Source organism: Ambystoma mexicanum, chromosome 2q (genome assembly GCF_040938575.1).
Source record: "Ambystoma mexicanum isolate Mex_15411 chromosome 2q, UKY_AmexF1_1, whole genome shotgun sequence".
In the NCBI taxonomy this organism is placed as follows: Eukaryota; Metazoa; Chordata; class Amphibia; order Caudata; family Ambystomatidae; genus Ambystoma; species Ambystoma mexicanum.
The window spans coordinates 346,378,139-346,393,247 of record NC_090924.1 but is presented as its reverse complement, the minus strand read 5'-3'; the positions used below and the strand labels follow the sequence as shown (position 1 = coordinate 346,393,247).

The following is a 15,109-nucleotide window of genomic DNA, read 5'->3' as shown; positions in this document are numbered from 1 at the left end:
CATTCTGCTATTGGTGTATTGGCTGTTCATCGCATTCAATGCACCCTTGCTATTATTGGGTGCCCTTCCCAACCCCGGTTTTATAGCTGCGCTGGTTAGTCCTTCACATCTGTTTTTCTCCTGTGGTAATGGACTGTCTTTCACATACCCTGTACTTTGGTTCTCCTGGATCCTATGCACAGCCTTCCTGCCCCAGATGTGGTGGGATGTCCTTCACATCTTTTGCGCTTTTTGTCCGGGCAACCTTCACAATCCTGGAACATCCTTCACATCACACGTGCTTGGATGCCCTTTGCACACCCTGCAATGTGACTGCTCTAGGACTTCCTTTGCACTTTTCTTCTCTAGTTAAGCTGGGATGTTTTTAATATCGTATGTGCTGTGGCTGTGCTGGGATATCCTTTGCATCTCTTGTGCAGTAGTTGTCTGGGTTCCCACCACATTCCCCTCTTCTCTAGCTGTGCTTCTCTTCTATATCACCTGGTATGTCATTTAAATATCTAGTTGTGCTCGTGGCATCTTCATCTCCCACACAGTTTTGGAGGGAACCTTTACCATACAACTCATCCATCCTTCCAAGTGTGTGCAGTACTACTCAAAGGACTTTTCTACCGTTTGCAGGCTCACTACTTTGATCAGTTCCGGCCACACACTTTCAACCGCACAGCCCGTAAGGGGTCACCAACGGGCTGCCTCGGAAGGAGGACGACCCGTTATTCAAGGGGATGTCAGGTATTTATTTACGATTCTGTTCTGATGTCCGGTGGTGGAACTTGCCTACTCCCTTGGTCCATCCTTCCCAATGTGGGCAGGAGAAGCTGTGGGATCTTTCTTAACTCAACTGTATCGCTTGGCAGCTGATTTCCTTCAGGCTTTGCTTTAACTGTTCACCATTTAACTGTTGTAAAGTGTTTGTCCTCTTCCGGTCCTACTAGAGTAATATTGTTACTTATGGTTCTTGCCTTTTACTAACTCCTAGCAGTCTTATGCAAACTTATGTGAGGATCATACATTTAAGCTGATACTGTGCATTGCATGCATTTTTTAAGTATGAATGCCCACACCACCTCCACTGCTATAACAAACTAATCACCACATTTTCCAATTTTCCACCTTTTGGTTTCATTGAAACTTGCTTTATGTTCTCAGGCGTTTGCCACTGCATAATGTACATGTTTCCCTGTTCTTTTCTGTGCATGCCTGGTCATGTTGTAGCACTTATTGAGTCACATTATTGCATTTCTGTGGGTGTTTCAAGGCGTTCATTCTTTGAGTCAGATATTTTGCAACAGCTCACCCCCACAAAGACTGTTCCAGCTGTTAAGGTAACCACCATTCTGGGCATTCTTGCACTGTGTGATAATACAAAAATGGCCGGATGTCGGAGAGTGGTACTGGTTTGTTAATTCAGGGGATACTTGACATTATCCTGAAGCATTATCCTGAAGCAACAAGAAGCAGATAAAGGTAGGCAGATTGTGTGTACCAGATGTAGAAGTGTGGTTGGAGCATCTGTTGGTACTTAATACAAGGTCACACTCTGTGGATCCAAAATATGTATGAGTAATTGTGTGCCGTGTCACCATCTTGTATATCATTGAAGCCCTGGTCCTGTATGACCTGTTTCTGTAGGATCCCCTGCCTTTTGTTCCAGAGCCTGACTCAGTTTCTCAAAGGCTACACCCGTCCAGAGATTTACCTTGCCTGCTTCTGAAATAGGATGAGGCGTTTCCATGTATTGCCAACTATCAAATTATACATCCCTAAAATCTTCATTGTTTAAAATATGCACAGAATGAGACAAATATAATATGAATGACATCACAAAGAAAGGAGTAATCTCATTATGTATCGTACATCCCCAGACGGCATAACCGCTGTTTCACTATGCTTCATACCTGCTTCATTTTCAGTAGCAGTACCTGAAGGAAGTTATTATGAACCTGATCCCATTTAACTCAATTGTGGTTTTAGTTCAATCCCCGGATTCCCATCCTATTTGATCCACCTTCCACTAAGGAAGGGAAATGGCCTAAGCTATCTTCATGATCCCTTATGGGTCCTTGGTTTCCGAACTTTATAGCACTACTGCCTCTTTACGCCCTTATTAACCGGCTTCTCACATGGGATTAAATTGTCTGAATCTTCATTTTATTTGTTCACCTGCATATTTTGAGCATGAAGAAGCACTTATCCATGGATGGTATTAAAATGCAAAGGCAGCTTGTGTGCTTGGTAGAGTTTCTTGTTGTGTAACTTAAAGAATGCATTTCTTCCATGGGCAAATGTCTGGAATACTACAGGACTAGATACTGTGCCCTCGCCAACTCCCCTTCGCTACCAGCCAACTGCTCAAACGGAAACACAAGAGCAGGTGAGGAAGTGGGTAAAAAGGTTGGGAGAATATGACCCTAAAGAAGTCGGATCTGAAACCATAGCCCCAAAAAAGCCACAGACAATCAGTTGTTCACATGAAGTTTCCACTACTCTTTAGCCTCCTCCCCCGACTCGCGCAAATCTTGTCAAAGGTTGTTGGTGGGCATTAACCCTAATGGATGAAAGATAACTAGCTGTATGACGGAGATAGGAATGGGAGGAAGGAGAAGGGCAATGACACGGAAGGCACCAAACCCACTGGCACACTTTTGAGGTCTTGGGCCGAAACACGTATGGGACCATTTCCTAAAAGTCAACAAGTTAGTTACGAGAACAGCTCAATTACAGGGACAAAGATCGGAAAGAAACTGATGCAAGCACACACCCCTGAAGTGTTGCTAGGAAGCACCGCCCTCAAACTCTCCCGAGAGATAAATGTACAATGTCGGCGCTGGGGAGTCTGGGGTCATGAAGTCCAAGACTATACCAGTGTGATATTTTCCATTCCATCCATCCACAATAAGTACGCCAAGGACAACCAGGGAAGCGCCTCAATCTGGAGAAGTTCACTAGGGGGCCGGCGAGGGGGTCTCCTGACAGTAAAGTACTATTAGATACTGAAAGGTCACACTTGCATTACACACACGCATGCTTCTTATGTTTATTTGTATTGTAAAGGGACGATAAAACACCTGGCAAAACAGCTACTAGCATGCTTAGTAAAGATTCCAGGCCTATTTGGCGTTGCGTGTGCACTCATGCAAAAATACCCTGTTGGTTGCTTGACGTCCCAGTTCCTATAATGGGTAGGCTAGCTCCGATAATTTATTCAGGCTTCTTGATCAACACTAAAATAACATAGGATGTTATCAAAATATGGTTTGCCTGCTTGTGTAACCATACCTTGGAATGTGCTGTAAAGGACTACTTGAAATCAAAAATGTCTTGATTTATATTTATTCTCAAAACAATAGCAGCTCTAACAAGCCATTCTCCCACCTGGGATACATTATTTATAATGGATTTGATCCATGTAGTGTGCCTGCTCCGGAATTCATGGATTTGTTTCATAGCTTCCTAAAAGCTTTTCATCTGGGATACCAGTGCTAGCTTTCTCATTCAGATTTTGCCGGACCCCCATGTGGAACGAACACAATGTTTAAATGTGTGGACTGTAACGATATCTATTGAGGACCACTATTAACACGGGGAAGGACTTTCTCCCCCCAGTTAAAGCGTCACACCAAATACCGTCATTTCTTTAATCTTGTGTTTGCATAGCCCTGTCTGAACAACATATAATATCACCATGGCTTTCTCCCCCTGTGCCACACTAAGCCAAGAACCAAGGTAGTGAATTGAGATGATAGTTTTATTTATTTGAATTAGATGTTGCGAAACTCGCAGTGAAATGTCAAACACCACTTTATCTGTGGCACAACACAAACTTTTCTCAACATAAATAAATCACACAAGTGAGTTGAAACACATCACAATTCTTTACTTTCTACGAATTTCACTTCAAGAAATAATTAGCACTGGTCAGTGATCACAATTTACAAATGTAGTGTTCTGCAATTTCGATTTTCCTGCACGCTTAAAAGGCTAGCAGGTTGGTTTTCCAGATTTGGACAAATGAAATGCAGAGGGTAACTATGATTTCACCCGCACGTTTAGTTTAAAATAAATGCAGGGTGATTTAGTAGCTTGTTTTTAGATATCCCCCGCCCACTACTTTGGACTTTGGTCTAGGTTGGGGGGGGGGGGGGTGATTGAAGAATTTTTGATTTCAGACCCCCCTCCACTGAAAGGCCTGTGTTGGGGAAAGTTGGACAAAAAGTTTGGATTGATGTAAAAACAAAGACACCCCTCTTCCTTAAAGAAGTCTGGGTTAATGGGTCAAAAAGTATTGCCCAATTATGTTATAGGCTATAGTTTTTCAGCGCACACTGGGAAGTGAGCTTTGTTAATTCCAAATTTTAACAAAAATCACCCTGTATTGTTCTGCCAAAGGGAATTAATTATATTACTATTTTTATAGACTAAGGATCTACACAGTTCCCCTGACCCCCGACCCACTATAATGGGAAAGGATTTAAGGCCAGCAGTTCCCCCAAAACAAAAGGTGATGGCTAAAAGGTTTGGAATTAATCTTAACCTCTGGCATTGCTCTGGGCAACCCTCCAGACCATCGTTCTTAGCCCGCAGGCCATTATAAAAGGGGAAAGACCATATGTAAATCAGGCTTGGTCCTACCCCTAAATGGGCAGTCAAGCCCAAACTGCTTGGTCGCATCCCTTCTGCATGAGACCACAAGCATCCCACAAACATGTTTCAGCCTTGTTGGGCTGCATCCGTGAGGAGGAGCCTTGGGTCTCTAAGCCCAGCAGGTACGGGACACACGTCTGGGCATTCCTGTCCCACTCGCGGTGACTTGCGCAACACAAAAGAAGTGATGGTTGAAAGGTTTTGAATTAATCCTAACCTCTGGCATTGCTCTGGGCAACCCTCCAGACCATCGTTCTTGGTTACAAAGGGCTCAAGTCTACTTACATTGGAAACCTCTGGTTAAAGTTCAGGACAGCCAGCTGCATGTCAGGGCCCTTTGGAAAGATAGGACAGGGGTCTGGTCACTCCACTCTCAAGGATGGCCTCCCGCTCTCCACCATAGGACCCAGTCAGCTTTTAGGCCTTCGTAGAAATGGACAGCTACTCCCAGATGCACTGAGCAATCTCCTCTGGTGTTTCCTCGCAACCGCCAGATGTCCTTTCCGATGGTAAATTTCAGCAGATCTCTCCATTCCTCATTGTACATTCCACCTTATATAGCAGCGATGACGCCATCAAGTTTACAATCTTGGGCGAGTGCCCTGCCAGAGTTCTCGCAACTAGGAATGGGTAGTTACCCTTGTCTCTCCTGCCTATTCCAGCATAGCTCTATGGATTGGTTTAAAAGTCTGGAGCAGACATGGCTATTCCCATTTGTAATCGCCATCTGTTCTCATGTCAAATTCTTGGCAAAAACTAGTTATGTGGCAAAACTTCATAAGTTTACTAACAACTGCCATAAAATATATATTTTCTGATTCAGCTAATCATGGGTAATTAAATAAGACGGCAGCCAGGTCTGCATCATGTTGCACGGCTGTGACAATTTTCACAGAATATAGAACAGTTAAGAACATGCAATGTATTCCCCATATTCTTAATGTCACCGTTCACCAACTCCCACATTTGGAACATTTTCAGATCAGCCAGAAACCTATTTTAGAGGGCCATAACAGTTCCAGAGTCGTCAGTGGATGAATTTTATATCACCAGAATCACCTGGAAATTACCTTAAAAAATTAAATGATACATACATGTAATCAGTACGACTTACGGTTGCTTAGAAAAAGGCCTAAATGAATATAGTCCTTTTGAACAAATGGAATCTTCAAATGTACAAATATGAGCTTCCCTTCCTCCACGCCGTCTGCCATTTGCCACTCTGGGACAGCCTGTGGCCAGAGTTGTTTTATTGGTCTCTTTGAAGTTTGAGTTTCAGCCTCCCTTAATAGTATCCCCCTTTTTCACACTTCCTTCTTACATTCTGCTCATGCTTCAGCCAAGGGAAATTGTCTTGCAGAGACAGCAAGTCTAAAGACACTTGGTTTCCAGACAAGCCACTTTTTATTGTTGTAAAATAATTGGGGGGTGGGGGGGCGAGGGAGATGTAAACTAGGCCTTCTGTGGGGGGAGTGCTTTGTGACATTTTTCCACAGCAAGCACAGGGTTTGCCTTGGGTCTTCAGAAGCTTTTTCATGGAAATAAAGTGGGCTTTTATTTTCAAATGTTTGCTGGTATTTTGCATGCAAATGATATATGTAATGTATATTATGCATACATAATATACATTACTTTTTTGAGAACACACGCCAAGTATTTTTCCATTACTATGTTAGAAGGGGTACATTTTTCACATTTAAATTACTTTAACTTGCAAACACACATACAAAGCTGTTTTTGTGTCAGTGTTTAAAAATCCTGTTTTTCATGTGAAAGGGACCCTTGAATTCTGTCTTCCTTTGTGAACAAATTATAAATGAAGGGTTGTACCTGCAATCAGATCCCTGGTCCTTCAGGTAAGATACATGGAATTAAAGCAAAAGGTGGACCAGTGGATCAGGATGACGCAATTTATTCGATAATTACAAATTTTAATCAATAAGCATATAACCTATAACTGTATGTGTTTCTTAAAACAATTCACTCATTCCATCACCATATCTTTCATATTTCAGGCATCCATTCTCAATCCCACAATTTCTCATTCACACATTCTTACATAAAACCAATTTGGCATATTATACATTGTGTATTCATATTCTGGTACTACACAAAGATTTCCATAGGTTGTTACACATTTTTATGACCCAGTCCTTATTATCAGGTGTCGTATCTCATCTGGTTTTGTTTGCCAGATTGTTCATATAGTCGTCGACACGTGTTTCGGTCCACATATGACAGAAATTACTGTCTTCTTTCAAGACCTTCTTCAGGACGTAGGGCAAGTTATAGTTCTGCCCTTTATGGAATTGCATAAGCCATTTTTAAATCCCCATGTTTCAACTGTAGGGATAGCAAGTAGGTAGTTGGATTAAATCCTCCACTGGCATCTATGACCTTGTTAAGATCAATGTCCACTTGTTTCTGCAATGAAATATTTTCATTAAATGTACCCAGACATTAGCATGCGACCTCTGATTGCAAAACCCACATACAGAGTGTTATTGTGTGGACGGAACAAGTGCTGGTTAGTATCCTCCATCCTTAGTAGGATGCGCACACCATCGTTGGTATTCAAATGTTGAATTCCCATAGTCGCAGTACAACACCTTCCTTTGTGAACCTAAATTGCTGCTTTTCCTTTGGTAATGACAGAAAGGTCTTTTTCACATGGAACTTCAGTTTGGGGCCTTTGATTATACCCCACGGGACAACAGATCTAGAACTCCGTGAGTGGTCTACCTTTTGTGAGCCGCCTTGCCTTTAAATGGCTGCAGAGGATAAGTCTACATATTTGATGGCGAGAACGAGATTTGATGGATGCTCTCGCTCCAAGAAACATTGAGTGAGGGAGTTTCCAAACCTGGCAGTCTTGGTCCTTATGAGGAATAGATGTCAAGTGAAAGATAGCAGATGTGGCTTTACAGCAAGCCAAGGCCTGTCTCTATTACTGCTTCAAAGATAGTCTGACATGCTATAAGCCAAAATGACATCAGTCTCCAAAGTGTTGGACTATATCTCTTGTGTTAAATGTAGTTTACGTCTTTCTACGAAGGCTCTATCTCCCCTACCTTTTTCTTTCTCTCTCCTGTCTCTCTCTCCTGTCTTTCTCTTTCTCTCTCTTTCCCTCTCTCTCTCTCTCTCTCTCTCTCATTCCCCTCTCTGTCTAGGGGCAATGCATGTCTTCAACTACAATGTTTGTCTTCTTTGAGTGTGCCTTTTCACCAGCTTCGACAAATGCATATTTACCACTAATGGGTTTGTATGGTGATTCTTAATATATTCTGTTTTGGAGCATTACTTGAGTTACATTATGGTTCTAAACATCCAGTTCAAGCTTGTTTTTCTTAAATGGATGTTGTCTTAAGAATCCTCTTCATGAAGTTCATCTTCGAAATATAATAACGGATAGCATCCATAAAGGATGTGTTGCACCGCCCCTGTTATTACTATTCGATGATTGTCTGGTGGTTCTGGTGGCTTCTGGGGATGTGTTACAGCAGCTTCATATTCAGCCTTCTCAATTCTGCTCATTCAGATCAGTTCATTGATCACCATGGTAAAATCATTACCATTCTTCTAGATTTGTCTGCAGCCTTGATTTCCCGACACAGTGCCATATTTCTTCTTTACACCTTGCTCTCTGTTAAAGAATTTTTTTTAACACCTTCTGTTGAGGCACCACAACCACTAGCCCTAATGGAAGCACCTGACAATGAAGTGAAGCCAAACCTCTCTTAAGGTAGGTAACGTGGACAAAGGGAAAAGGCATAAAATGTAGGTAGGTGTAGAAGGTTGTCACGAAGTTACAATTCGTCCACACACTTGGCTCTAGAAAATACACCACACTGATTTGCTGAAAAGTATATACTTGAAGTCACACCTAAAACCCTTTCAGGTCAGACAAGTACTTGGGTAATAGTACACAGTATTAAATGATACGAAGCATACTAGAGGAATAGCAGTGTATCATAAAGAACTCAACTTCACCCCAATGTCAATATGTGGGCTATTACCCTAGTTCAGCCCCCAACATGGAAAACAAGGGTTAGGAGAACCAGGGAACCATATAAACTAGCAAACTATGGGCCTGCACAGTTGTGTACAGTGTCCCAAAGTTACAACCCAAACACTGTATATGTGGAAGGCCCTAGACCTGGTGGTTAGCACCTAAAACACATGGAAGAACAATGAAAACACTAGATTACCAGGCACGATAAATAAGCTAAACTTCTCTAAGGACTAGAACCTTACTACACACCATTAATAACCCCCTAACTCAAATATTAAAATGAATGCAACTGCACATATAATTATGAAAAAGCCTTGGAGGTAGACAACAATTTTAAGCCAAAGGCCTTCAAGAATATTGTATTACGTTAACAACTATTACCATGTTCATCCACTTCAGGGAAAAATTGTTACCAAGGTTAGTCAAATGTTAAAATTACAGAAATTCAGAACATGACTTTAAAAAGCAATTCAAAATCAATGCTAAGTGCCAAAATGATAATCCTTGGTCCAGAGTTCACTGAACCTCTAGGGGATTTAGGAAAAATGTCCCCCGAGTCAATGTTCAGTTGGTTCAAAGTTGCATAAGAATGTATGGGAGCCAACTTGGTAGGCCATCCGCTTCATTGGAGGTAAGCTTGATATTCCCCACAAATGCAGATTCTGCTTCAATCAACCCCCGGAAGGCCAGAGGAGACACCAAAGAAGTGATTTGTGGGTTGTGAGGTGGACCTAGAGCGCCCAGAGGAAGAAGCAACAAAACAGGACGACCCCCAATAGACTTGTATCCAGAGCCAGCAACCATGCCAGCGGCCCAGAAAAGGAACTACGAATCATCTCAGGATGTCGACCCTCAAGCCTGTATTAAAGATTCCGCCAATGAGGACCCTGGGAAGACGTAGGAACCTGCAAAGACAAGTCCTGGTGGCTTGGTGAACGAAAGATGAAGGCAACACATGAGCGGACTGGCCCTCCAGAGGCATACCACATAAACTGTGATATGCCCAAGCCACTGCACTTACCATGTTGTGCCTAGTGAGGCCTTTAGATATGGCAAGAATGGCTCTAAATACTCAGGAAGTAACAACAGGGTCAATTGAGGCTTACATAAACCGGGGTAGCAACTGCCATCCCAAACCGTAGGGGCATACTGGTACACAGTGGACGGTTCAATGGGGAAACAATGGTCTATTTGCAAGTTAAGGCAAGGGAAAAGGAGTGGTTGTGGTAGTTTTTGTGGTAGTCCTGGTCGTTGGACACAAGATGATGAGCTGTACTGGCCCTCTTGTCAGACACCCAAAACCCTGCCAGTGGTGAAAAGGAGGGGTTTTTTTTGGATTCGTTGTCTGATCTTAGACAGTGGATGGTGTAATGTCTGTCTGGGAGGGAAGGAAGTGGGAACTAATTGCAGCTCTCTGCATGTGGTTATCTGTATACCGCATGCAGTGCTAACACCAACAGCCTACAAAAGGGGGTGGAGGGGGCAACCAGCAGGGTGGTGGGTTGATATGAGAGGGGGATTAGATCTCGTAGTGATAAACCAAACAGTTTAGGTTAACATGTACAGGTCGGAGACATCGGGATTTTGTGGCTTGTTCTTTGTTCACCCTGATGGCTTTGCATGTGGGTGGTTGCCCAAAAATAAGGAAGGAATAGATCGGGTTTTTCAACAAAGTATTTTGCTTTTTTCTTAAAACCGAACCGCACCGTCCCACTGGTTTATGGGGTGTGCTGAAAGCCCCTGCTTCTCTGGGTTTTTGAGTTCAGTTTGTCGATACCCCCTCTTGGTTTTAGGGATATCGTGTGGTGTTGTGGAGGAGCCACGACAGGTCTGGTCGACCGGTTCCGATGGTTATGAGTGGTTGTTCTTCAGGACACAAAAACTCTTCGTGTAGTGATCAATCATGTCTGTCCTCATGGTAGGACAGCAATGGCGGGCTGCATGGAATCCTGGATTAGGAGACACAAAAGAACATTGCAAGGATGGCATGAGTCAACTTCTAGTTGCAATGTTGCACAGTGGTATATCCAGAAAGCAGCTGAAAATCATGTTACATAGCTGTTTACTGCTATTAAAAGATGTGTTTGCTCACTTGCTAAGTTGGAGCATAGCCATTAAGTGGTGGCTAAAAACTATAGACAACTTGGCCCAAAGGGAGGGAGGGGGAAGGGGAAAGAGCAGGGGGGAGGGGGGAGAGGGGAGGGGGGAAAGAAAAGGATTGGGTAAGAGTGGGCTAAGAAGAGGGGGTAAAAGACTGTGGATGGCTTAGCCTGTGGATGGTCCAGGCTTGGATAAAGCCAACTTGGCTGTGTGGATCAGTATAATAAATGTGCTCGAGCATGGAAGTGAAAAACCGCTGTGGGCAGCGCCTACCTGGATGCAGGGATAGAAAGTCCAGGGAACCTGCGGCGGGGCGGTGGAGAGGGACGTTCTCCAGGTCCGTGTCTGAGGTGGAGAGGGTAAGCATAAAGTGAGGCTTATTGTGACTGCTGGGTCAGTGGAGAAAAAAGCGAGGGGAGAAGGCTCTTAACATTCACGCTGGTGCGCACACAACCGCTGCAGCCTGCTCAAACAAGACGCTGATAGTGTTGTGAGCAGCCGCAGTGGTTGTGAAGAACCGCGTGTGACGCGCTGCGGGGGCCGGCCTTGATCCTGACAATGGCACAGTGGATAATCAGATGAGGGCATCTCGGGGATGTGAGCCCTGCGCTGTACCAATCGTAGCGCGCAGAGTGGTGGGTGGGTGTGTGTGTGTGTGCGTGTGTGTGTCTAGGGCGGAGGCCCTGGGTCAGGCCTGGAGCTGGAAGGACTGCATGGAGCGCCCGCAGGTACGTGGTGCGCCCAGCTAGGGAGCTTCCGGAGGAGCGGGCTAATCGGGCAGCATGCGGGATGGGGGGCCGCACTGGAACCAAAAGGTGCAAGAAGGTTGTGAAAAGGTTGTGCAAGAGAGTGTGTGTATGTGTGCTACCTAATGTTGTCATGGTGGCAGAAGGCATGCCAAGGGTAGAGCGAAAAGATAGAGAGGAAGATTAAAGACACTTGAAAGAAATGAATTAGAAGGATTGAAAAAAGATTAGATAGAATTGAAAAGAAACGAGGCGGGTGCCGGAGCGCTGTGTGGGTGCTAGGAGAATGCACAGAGGAAATAAAATTGCCAGAGATGTGGTAATACAGTGTGCAAAAAGGGAATACAGTGTGCAAAAAAGTAAATACTCATACAGCAGGTCGGCAGACCTGCCACCTCCAAATTGCAGGAACAAAGCAGCAAGAGAGAATCAGGGCTAGGAGCAAACCTAAATATCATTGCACAAATGGGCTGGCCAAAAGCCAGACAGCCAATCACAAAAGAGAGCTGGGGCCCAAGTGTCTCAAGACTGCTTCTTGGCCAAAGCCACCCCGACAGCAAGTGAGCAGGAGAGTTCAAGGACCTATGCTGGCCAAAACCAGTTAGGACCAATAAGGATGCTGCCATTGTGGCCTCACAAGGAGCCCATATGGTCAGAAAGGCCTACCTTGTGGTCACCCTGAACAAAGGAAGCCCCTAAGCACAAGATATCAAAGTAATGAATGAAGGAATGTAATAGCAGGGGGACTTAAGGCGAAGTGAATTTGCCTACCAAAAATAAATCAAAGACCAATTAAACACTGGAATAAAGCAGAAAGTTCATGGGGCCTGAAAAGAAAGTCCTAGAATCCCCAAGAATATGAATTCTGACTTAGCACACTTTCAGTCCATTTCCTCCAGGGTAAATCTAGGAATAATGAAACGCATGTCACAGATGGAACAGAAAACAGTCTTTGAAACAGTTCAAGGGTTTTATTTTCCTTTGTGCAGCCTAGGGCTGCTCCCCTTCCCCGTCTCTCGTCTTGTCGCTACCCTCCTCTCTAGCACAGATGACCCTCACTGTCTTCTGCTACTGATTGCTCCCTAAATTCAACTCCCTCAGGGACTTCCCAACTTGCCATACTCTGATCAAATGTCAGTGTTCTAATGGGAGATGGAATTGTGCCTTACACTTTCTCTGTTGGGTTCAACTGTCTCAGGCACGTCCACTCACCTCTGATATTCTACTGTTACTGCCACCACCGCCTCCTTAATCCTGTCACCAAACCTCCCTCCGCCATCTTTTTCACTCCGATTTCTTGCCTCCCTCGTTGATGTTACGTCCCCGCCAAATCCACTCCTCTACTACAACTCCCTGCTCCACACTAATATTCCTCTCCTCTATTCCTGATCATCTCCTACTCCCACCACTACTTTTCAGCCACCTACTTTCACTCCTTTTTCACCAATTCTTACTCGCCACAAAAACACGCAGACTGCAGAACCACTCACTCCTAATCCAATGTCTGACCTGCTTCAATCTCCTCCATGTGCCACTGCTCTCTCTCCTTCCTCGTCCTCCACCTCACCTGAAAAACCCACCCTTGTTGATGTTTCTCGACATCGCTCTGGGCCTTTCTAGATGTACCAAGAGGTAAGGCTGAAGATAAGTATCTGAAAACGCACACACTGGCACAAATGGGGGGGTGAGGGGCAGGCAGGAACTCGGTCCCTTTCAGGTGCCACTGTCCATTTTAGGGCTAGGACATTCTTTGGATTCCTTCCTTGTAGGCCTTCAACCCCCAGCTGGGGGTGGGGGTCTACTGCCCTAGACTCATAAGTCGCTGTGTCCCCCCTCAGAGGCAACCTGTCATACAATGCAAAAAATATATTGTTTTTTTGAAAGAGGGTCCCAACTTAATGTTGCCACGCTGACCTCGCTTTGGTTCAGGATTCTTCCAAAACTTGGGTCTTGTCCAGTTACTTGGCAGGCCCCTCCTGGCTTAGAGTTTCGATCAAAGCTCTCCTCAGGTCCCTCAGGCTTGTCTTGTCCCCCCTGATCTTGGGTTTGTTCAGTTTTCTCACAACTGCGCTCTTTGGTATATTCATGATGGTTAGTTGTAGACTTTAGAATCCTCAGCACTTGAATGGATTTTTCTCTCCCCCCTCCTCTTAATTAGCATCCATGTCAGACGGCCAATATTATTACACCATCTTGCCACAAGCACAGTCCTTCCTTCCAAATACCTTATCGCTAGCAGTAGGCCTTGCAACCAGAACCATCCAATTCCCTGAAGGCAGGGCCACAGTTTTAAAGAGCCTGCTTAGCCTCTCCTCCTTAGTCTAAAGGTGTTGGCGGTTCCAGGCCTGGTAGAGGCTATCTTCCACAGAAGGTATTTAGCCTTATTCCAGGCATCTCTTCCTTTCGATGTCGGTTCCTCCTGAGTCCCCTCCGTTCTCCTTTTGGCACTTGTGTTTTATCTGGCACATCTGTCACCTGCAGGCTTCTCATTCTGAGTTTCCCCAACCCCTTTATATGCCCTAAGCAGGGCTTGGCAGCGTGTCTCTCTTCTAATAGGTTGTGCCTAATTTTTGTTTTGATTTCTGATTGGTTCTTCCTCAATCATTCCTTAATCTCTCTAATTGGGCTATTATTTGTATAAATTGAACAGAGGATAGCACAGGGGCAACGCGCTGGTCTTGGAAGCAAGACCAAGCAAAGCAACAGAGGTTCGAACCCCGGATCCGCGCTTAGAAACCGAACTTGGGAATGGTATTCGGCGCGTTATAAAATAAAACAATTAAATAAAATAGTTTGTTTGGGTTAGGTAATTACCTGATAGACTTTTTAATGCCAAAAGAAGCCAGGCGAGGAGTTGATGATGGCCGCAGTGTTTTGTTCCATTTTGGAAATGCCTCCAACATACACAGAGCTGTGTGGCACGCTTTCCACTCGGCATGCCTTAGCTTTATTTCTTCTGTTCTCTTACAGGTCCCCTTATTGACCTGAACAGGATTCAGAATGTCCTGATGGAGCATCCGATTGACCTTTGCTGTGCTCCTCACATGTGAGTTTAACCAATCCAGGACATTCCGTTACATCCTGTATCTGTTCTTCAAGGCATGGGCTTTCCTCCGAATACTAGAAGAATTGAGGCTTACACATAAGTCTTCGGCGCATAAACAAGATTTCTGTGAAGACAATGGAAAATAAATCGAAGAAGGATAGGCCCAGAGTGTTTAGTGCCCTTCAAGGCACTTTCCCAAGACTTAGGCAGCATGTGATACACAAATTAATGTGACTAAGCAGAATGTTTGGCATGCATAATTGACTTGGCTTTTGCCGGGAATGGTAATGTTTGAGTGGTGAGAATATGCAGCGGCATGGCTGGAAGCTGGTGGTGGGCAATTGCTGCACAACCCTGACTTTTTCTTAGTCACATTGGTGTATGTTCCACACAGATAAACACAAATTAAAGCGTCATAAGGATTTGTATAAGCTTCTATCCTCCCATCACTGTTTATTTGGAGTTCACGGAACACCTGTATCTGCACATTTGCAATAGAGCTGACATTTGACAACAACAGCACAAACATGTTGACAATGTGCAGCAGTAGTGCACGCTATT

At 44.4% G+C, this 15,109-nt stretch overlaps 1 protein-coding gene across 5 annotated transcripts in view; it reads left to right on the top strand.

Annotated features, from left to right (window-relative positions):
* ARHGAP17 (Rho GTPase activating protein 17) overlaps positions 1-15,109 on the top strand; it is a 1,009,368-nt gene that overhangs the window by 785,724 nt on the left and 208,535 nt on the right. For 2 of the 5 annotated variants that reach the window (XM_069647359.1, XM_069647361.1), the window contains exon 18: positions 622-732. The exons of the other annotated variants lie outside the window; for them this stretch is intronic. In XM_069647359.1, coding sequence (XP_069503460.1) covers positions 622-732 — 111 coding nt within the window. The remainder of the gene's footprint in view (positions 1-621; positions 733-15,109) is intronic. 5 annotated transcript variants of the gene reach the window in all.